The sequence below is a fragment of the Leucopleurus acutus genome (genome assembly GCF_964270905.1).
Source record: "Leucopleurus acutus genome assembly, chromosome: 7".
Taxonomy (NCBI): domain Eukaryota; kingdom Metazoa; phylum Chordata; class Mammalia; order Artiodactyla; family Delphinidae; genus Leucopleurus; species Leucopleurus acutus.
Genome location: NC_139150.1, coordinates 87,027,058 through 87,034,687, shown reverse-complemented (window position 1 = coordinate 87,034,687; position 7,630 = coordinate 87,027,058). Strand labels below are relative to the sequence as shown.

Genomic DNA, 7,630 nt, shown 5'->3' with positions numbered 1-7,630 from the left:
TAAGGCCCTCTAGAAGTGCTGGGTGGAGGATGCTTTGCAAAAGAAGGTGGTGACAGAACTGGGAAACAAGATCACATCAGTGATGATTAAATGAGAATTAGGTGAGGAGCCTAAAAAGTGCTCTGCACTCTGGGCTCTTTGAAGGCAGATGCATCTTATAGGATCTTATAGGTTTACTGACATCCTTGGTGGGTTCTAGACCCACTGTTAACTGGGTTTATGACATAGTGACCGTGGAGCTCTATTGCCTCATATGTGAAAAATGACCTTTGAGGCCGACAATGAAACCATTCTTTTCGATTTTATAGACTAGTAAATGTCAAAACTTGGGAACTGACATATGGTTATCAATTTTTATATCAAGTAAGGACAATGAAATAGGCAAAAAACTATGATATGCTATCATTTCATAAAAGATGACTATTTTATATCATAAAGGAAGGATAACTTCAGAATCTTAAAACTGCACATTCAACTTTAAAAACAACCCTATACTGTCCTTGGCTTTCTCATTTTCTATGGATGAAAAGTTTATCACCAACTCATCTCTGCAAACTAAGGCTCTTTCACCTTGAACACTTAGGGGCAGCTGCACTGCTTGCAGATAATGTTAATTTACTCAAAGAAGTGGTTTCAGGGCTTGAAGGGAACTCTGAAGAGTTCAAGTGCAACGGTCTCACAGTATCTTGCCTCAGTTTCCAATATTGATAATTATGTTTTGAGTGCTAGCAGCCAGAAACTCTATTGTTGCTTTGAAGAGGAGTAAAAAATACAGATTGTGGCAAATAGAATCATGGAAACTTGAAGTTGGAAGATTTTTTAGCAATGATCTCATCCCTGTCGTTTTCAAACTAATGTTCCATGGAGCCACAGTGGTGTGCTTGAATCAACAGACCTCCATTTTAATTGTTATAAATAATTGAGCCTCTAATTATGGCAGAGTTCGTTTGCTTAAAAAAATGAACACTAATGATCCAGTCCATCTCAAATTTAAAGGGGAAACTGATGCTGAAAGAAACCCTGGGATTTGCCTGTGGTCACCTTCTTAGTCGGGAGAACTTGGTGGCATGACACTAGTGGAGTGGGGAAGGAAGGATTCTTATTACAGTGTCTGTTCTCACATTCAGCAATAGTTGAACCAAATCTTCCCACTGTTCCACTGCAAGGAAGGTCAACCCTTACAGTTACCCTTCTGGAACATTCTGACTGGCTCCTTTCTATACTGAACCTCATACTCTGCTTGGCAAACCATTCCTACATGATAATTATGACAAATATTTCACTGACATCTGTTGGAAACTAATTTTTAAACTCCAGATCTGTACTTCTGCTCCCATTTTGACCAGCACTGAGAAAAATCTAAAATTAAACAGCATTTAATTACATTTGAAGAGTATAGAGCTAATATTTGTATGAACATCATTTTATGTTTCTAAGGTCATGTGTATGTAAAAAAATTAAAAGGTACTTTATTTTATGAAAGATACACTTTGATTAAAATGACTGAACCCTACTGTCCGATGAAGATGCATCTACTTTCTTTCTGAGCTCCTCGTACAGCTGACCCCACAGCAGTCTAACAACATTTATATGTCAAGTCTATCACATACTACACAGCACATTCATTTTGTAGCAAGATCCTGGTGGTGAAATGTGGCATCTAATAAGTCTGGACACAATTCAGCTGCGAGCAGCCAAAAAAAAAAAAAAAACAAAAGATTAAGTCTATATAACCTAAAACAGAGAATTTTTGAACTGTGGTTCCCAGTCATTAGTGGGTCATGAAATCAACTTAGTGGGTTATGAAAGCATTAAAAAACATACGTACACAAGAGCCAAAAGTGCAATAGAAGAGAAAATACCAAAATATGTTGCATGACTTAAGGGTAAATATTATTTCATAAACATTTTATTTCATTCATATATATGTATTAACACATGTACTGGGTCATGAAATAATATATATTTCACAGCTCTCAACACTGCCCTAGAGAAAAACATACTTGGCCATTCAGTCCCTTAAGAAAAGATTTTCTTTCTTTTTTTTCCCCATTTCTGAGCAATGGCTCCACACTGCAATGGCTGGATACTCCAAAGGCCCCCTCCCCTCAATACAGTAACAATTCACAGTGATCTCTGAGCACCACCATTTCCTGGTTCACTGCTATTTTCTGGACATTTCCTCCCATCACAGCCCTGCCGGTTCAACTGAGGGAAAGTTGCCACAGTGTATCTGCGTGTGGGTCAGTAGAAGCCTCAGGTCCTGCTACCATGTGCCAGGCATGGTAGGGTGATGCCAGGGGCTTTACAGACCCGACTCTTTATACATATGGTTTCCTTTGTTTTACTGGTAGCAGTGCCTCACCTGTACATCTCGAGCTCCTAGCACAGCACCCATAGGGGCTGAGTGAATGTTTCCAAATAAGTGAATTCAACAACAAGCACATTCCATTGGTTATAAACTATATAAGTTAAGTTCAGCAAAACGTAAGAGTTTTAAATAAAATCAAATGTTTTCTCATTGACTCATACTTAAAAAAGTGCAAAAGTACTATACAAAGCTTTATATAGTTGTACAAAAAGTTGACGCATTGGTGTTCTGTGGCTAATGATAATAATTGTATTACTTCAGCATCATATATCATAAAGTTATACAACTTACTCCTTTGATTTTGAGCAGTTTAAAAGCTTACCATTTTAATATACATCATGTATTCAGTACTAGTTATTACTTTTGTATAAATCATTTCTTAATAGTAGTACATGATACTGAGGGAAAATTAAACAGTTAATAATTTTCCAAATGGTAGTAAGAAAGAGACTCATTAATATACATTTGATTTGGGGTCTGAGCATAATTTGGCTTATGACTTAATGGAATCTAGGAGAGTGAAACAAACCTTTTTTAAACTGGAAGGACGCTCATGTGGATCAAGTTCAAGTCCTTCATCTTTCATATTAGGAAACGGCTGCACACCAGCCGAAATGACTTATCTAAGGTCACATAATTATACAGTAAGAGAGATACCCCAGGTCTCCTGATAACAAACCCAGAATATTTTCCATTTCATAGAAGAGGTTTATACTATAATACAATCATATTTTTTTTAAAAGATCAAATCAGCTATCAAGGAAAACCAATACATGATAACATTTTAGACTTAAAAAGAAAGCCCTAGAGCAAGAGTTTATTAAAAATATATGTTTACAACTGTGTAACATAATTAGTGTGGAATACAGTAAACACTGATGGCAGAAGTTCATTGGTTGTGGTAATTTGTGTGTTTATGTATTACTCTTGGGTATTAGTTGTGCTTTCATCTGTATCACTGGAGTTAAATTTTTTCCACAAAAATTTCTCATTTGATTTCCAAAGAGGAGCTTCAAGATCCTCTTTCCTTTTGGAGGATGCAGCAGAAGGCACTTTTTCACACAGAGTCTCTATTACTGCCAAGTCGGTGAGTTTACTAAGACTCTCGTCATTCTGTTCATTCAAGATGTCCCAGAAATCTTTTGGTCTCTGTTTTGCTTTCTCCATGGGCCCTGAAAGAACTTTCTTTGGCAGTCGTGTGGGACTGTTCCCGTGACTTTTAAAGAGGTCATCAAGAATAGAGGTGTCACCAAGTAAGCTTACCACAGAAGTGTTTTCTAACACTGGATTTTCTATCTTTTTGTTTTCCACTTTGAAAAAGGGTCCATTCCTTGAAACACCCAATCCTGTGAGATCCTGTCGGTTTTTCATGGTATTTTCCAACTTTTCCAACTCATACGCTCCAGACTTACTGTTCAGGAAACAGGATGCTACAGTATCTTTGGATGCTTGGCTGTTTTTCCCATTGTTCGTCTCTTGGGTAGAGCTTACAGGTAATTTCTTAGTTTCCACATCATTACAAAGCACCTCTTCTCTATGGAAACTGTGATTTCGAAACTTAATTGATTTTTCTTTATATCTTTTTGGGCTGCAAATTTGAGAAAATTTTTTGGTACAATTTTTAAATGACAAAGTTACAGAATCTGACACCCTTTCTTTTATAAGAGACTCTCTTTTTTCAGACAGATTCCTGACTCTCTCTCCTTCCTCATGGGCAGATTTAATGAATTCTGAAGGGGAATCCACAAAAAATTCTTTTATCTCTGGATAGTGAGAAGTGTAAAAGTCTCTTAGCATTTTCTGTCGTTCTTCTGATGTGGCATTAGTTATATGTTTAGCAAATTCCTTTACAGAAGACAACTTAAAATAAGAAGCCATTTCTTCAAATTGTTTTCTGAAGATTTAATGAACAAAACCAGTGGTTATTTTTATTACATTTTATTTTTAAAGAGCTTGTCTTCAGTGTTATGCTAGGTAGCAACAAAGCAATGCAATAGTATTCCTTTAGCATATATTAGCTTAATTCCATAATGAACATGCATTTTGCACTGGAGAATGTGATCTCTTTCCTTACACTACTGAAAAAAATATTCTAGCTCATGAAATTACCAGCTTTTTAAGTTATTCTGACTTATACTATCAGGTATTTCCTGGGAATTGTGTGATCCCAGCATGCTGCTACTCCAGTCAGCCAATTTATGACTTACATGAGAATCATAATTTATATAATCTGTATTTGGAAATCTATATTGCACTCAAGATCTATGAAATAAAACTGTCAAAGAAGGGTCTTAATAAATAGAAAAGAGAAAATGCTGAAAAATTAAGACAGGAATTTTTTTTGTCTATCTCCCCTTTTCTCCTTCCACAAGTATCGATAAAATATAGAAATTTCACACAACTTTTTGATGAGCCTAAAGGAAAGTTCTAAACTGATGAACCTAGATTCTTTTTCAGTATTGATCTGACTTCAGTATAGATGGCTACACTATAGTCAGATGCTATTTGAAGAAATGCATTTCAGTCTTAGTATAAGATATGAATAAAAGCTGTTATATGCATATGTGAGGAAATGAGCCTTCTGAAACCCTGCTAAGATGGAAGTGGAAAGGTTGTTTAGGACCCCTGGGCACTAGACTCTGCTCCTTTCCCTAGGTGAGGGTTCTATGGACTGAACTGTATCCTCCCCCCAAATTCATAAGTTGAAGCCCTAAACCCCAGTGTGACTGTATTTGGAGATGGGGCCTTTAGGAGGTAATTAAGGTTAAAAGAGGTCATAAAAAATCACCAGAGAGCTCTCTCTCTGCCATGAAAGGACACAGTGAGAAGGTGGCCATCTGCACGCCAGGGAGAGAGCTCTCACCAGGAACCAAATCAGCTGGCACCCTGATCTTGGACTTCCCAGGCTCCAGTACTGTGAGAAGTAAATTTCTGTCTTTTAAGCCGCAGTCTGTGGTATTCTGTTATAGCAGCCCGAGCAGACTAAGATGGGCTAAGAGGGTATTGGTTTGCTGATGCTGAGTTCAGGCCATGAGTCAGGAGAGCCCAATGCTTATAAATGTTCCTTTAAACAAAAGCCATAGATAGTGCTGCAGCATATGATTAAAAGTCCCCAAATTGTAGAATTATATCTACTTTTATATAATATTTCCTTACAACATTCATTTATCCACTCAACAAATATTTATAGAGCCCTCTTATTTGCTAGGCACTGTAAAAGAAACTATACAACAGTGAACAAACCCCAGTTCCCTGTCTTCAAGGAGTTTATAGTCTAGTTGGGGGAGACAGATACATGAAAATCAAACCAGAAGGGAGTGATAAACCCCATGATGGAGGTAAATACGGCACCCTGTTGGCATCCACAGAAGGGGTACCTAAGCCAGTGATTGGTAGTGGGCAAGGTGGCAGGGAAGGCTTCTCTGCTGTCACCACAAGCCAGGCAGGTAAAGGTGAGCCAGGAAGCCTTCTAGGGAGACAGGGAACGTGCATGCGCCCAGGTGCAAGAAGACTTGGTGCACATAGGGGCAGGAGAATCAGTCAAGAAAAAGGCTGAAAATCATGAGGGATCCGTTTGCCAATTTCAGAAGTTTGAATTTTATCCTGTATACAACAGAGAATCCTGAGGATAAAAAATGATTTTTTAAATGTATGTAACCAGGAGCTTTATTTAAAGCCACTATTATTTTTGCCACTCAGACCAGGTTATATAAAGTTTGTGTTTCCTTTGATTTTAGTGGCAATCCATGCTGCAAATTCATGACTTTCTTTTGTGGCTTCAGATGAGTACCCTGGCTTCTAGTCCTCCCCACACTGGTCCTGTTACTTGTTCCAAATCCAGGTACTATCTATGCCTGATCAACAGCCACTCTCATTGCCAACAGAATAGTTAATAACACAAAAACAAGGTTCCAAATTTCTGTCCTGGATATGGCCAATGTTCTTGGTTGGAAAGCAACAAGTATGTTCTTAAAAAGTTCCAGTTTTAACTTCACATGAAGTAATGAAGTGTCATTATTTTGTTTATTAATCATCTCTGAATCATTTTCATGGCCTTTCTCATAAATACTTGTGCTGTGAAGATTAAGTTATTGGCAGGGTTACAGGCTGATGTCTTTTATTCATCTAAAACTTGGTAGTGTTTCAGCAGTTGCCAAAGTACTTTCACCTTTGCTGTGCTGACCTCACCCATGACCCTGCAAATCTGTCACCTCTGGGAGGAGAGGTGCTTCAGACCTTATTCTACCTGAGTAGTATGCAAGTAAACTGGGCTGTGTGGTTGCCCTTTACAGGATGAGCTATGATTACAATTCATTTTATTTTTGCCTTCTAAACTTGCTTTTGTAAGTCTTGGTCTTTCTAAACGCTCAACGAATTGCAAGGTACAACCAGGGGATACAAGCTAGCCACCACTTTGTGAAGAAAATTTTGTAGACACTCATAATCCATTTAGAGATGGGGGCAGTGGTGGGGCAAAGGAAGTCAAAGTTAGGCATCTTTCAGTCTTTCATCAAGTGTACCAAGAGTATTTATGTATCACGGAAAAAATTCAATTTTTCTCCTTTTTTCTTGAGGAACTGAAGAAGGCATGTAACACAGCTAAAACCATGTTCTTTCTGTCTAAGCTTTCTGAAGTGAAGGTAGGACTGAAACTTCATTCAGATAATCCATGGGGCTACAGCATAGTACAAATTCTTGATTCACATAAAGTTAGGATGGTTAGCAGGAAAGAGGTGCTAGCAGTTTGGACACCGATCCCTAGTTCAGATGTTGGCATTCTAATATTAGACACCCTTCACCTTTTTATTTAGCATGAGGCATTTATCCCTAGGATAAGTAGAGGGAAAAAAAAAGAGGCAAAAACTAATCACTGTTAATACTTTTATTTTTATATACAGTACTAAAGGGGATAAGACACTTGTGCTTAAAGACTGGTAAAATGTATATGGTTGGTCTCCTAGCAAAAATAATTGCCCAAAGAAAATTACCCACAATTTACCCAAAATCATTGTTGTAAATCTGTTTGTGAGGAGTTGTGTTGCTATAGCAGTGTGGGGTGTTCACCTTTGTGGGCAACGGTGGGCAGCTGAGAGGCGTGCTCCAATCTGCCACACCAGCACCTGAGGAGCTAAGGGACAGGTTGCCTGGGAGTTGCCAAAACCCGAGGGAAGCATCTGGAACACGCAGAGCAACCACCATTTTCTTATTGTCCGTAGAAGTCATCAGGACCAACTGGACCACGCCTCCTCTCCCTGCTTA

General features: G+C 38.2%; 1 protein-coding gene across 2 annotated transcripts in view; it reads right to left on the bottom strand.

The window, feature by feature from the left end:
- Positions 1-1,950: 1,950 nt before the first annotated feature.
- Positions 1,951-7,630, bottom strand: part of ERCC6L2 (ERCC excision repair 6 like 2) — a gene marked incomplete at its 3' end in the record, with an annotated part of 140,984 nt that continues 135,304 nt past the window's right edge. For both annotated transcript variants that reach the window (XM_082843160.1, XM_082843161.1), the window contains exon 19: positions 1,951-4,265. In XM_082843160.1, coding sequence (XP_082699286.1) covers positions 3,293-4,265 — 973 coding nt within the window. The remainder of the gene's footprint in view (positions 4,266-7,630) is intronic.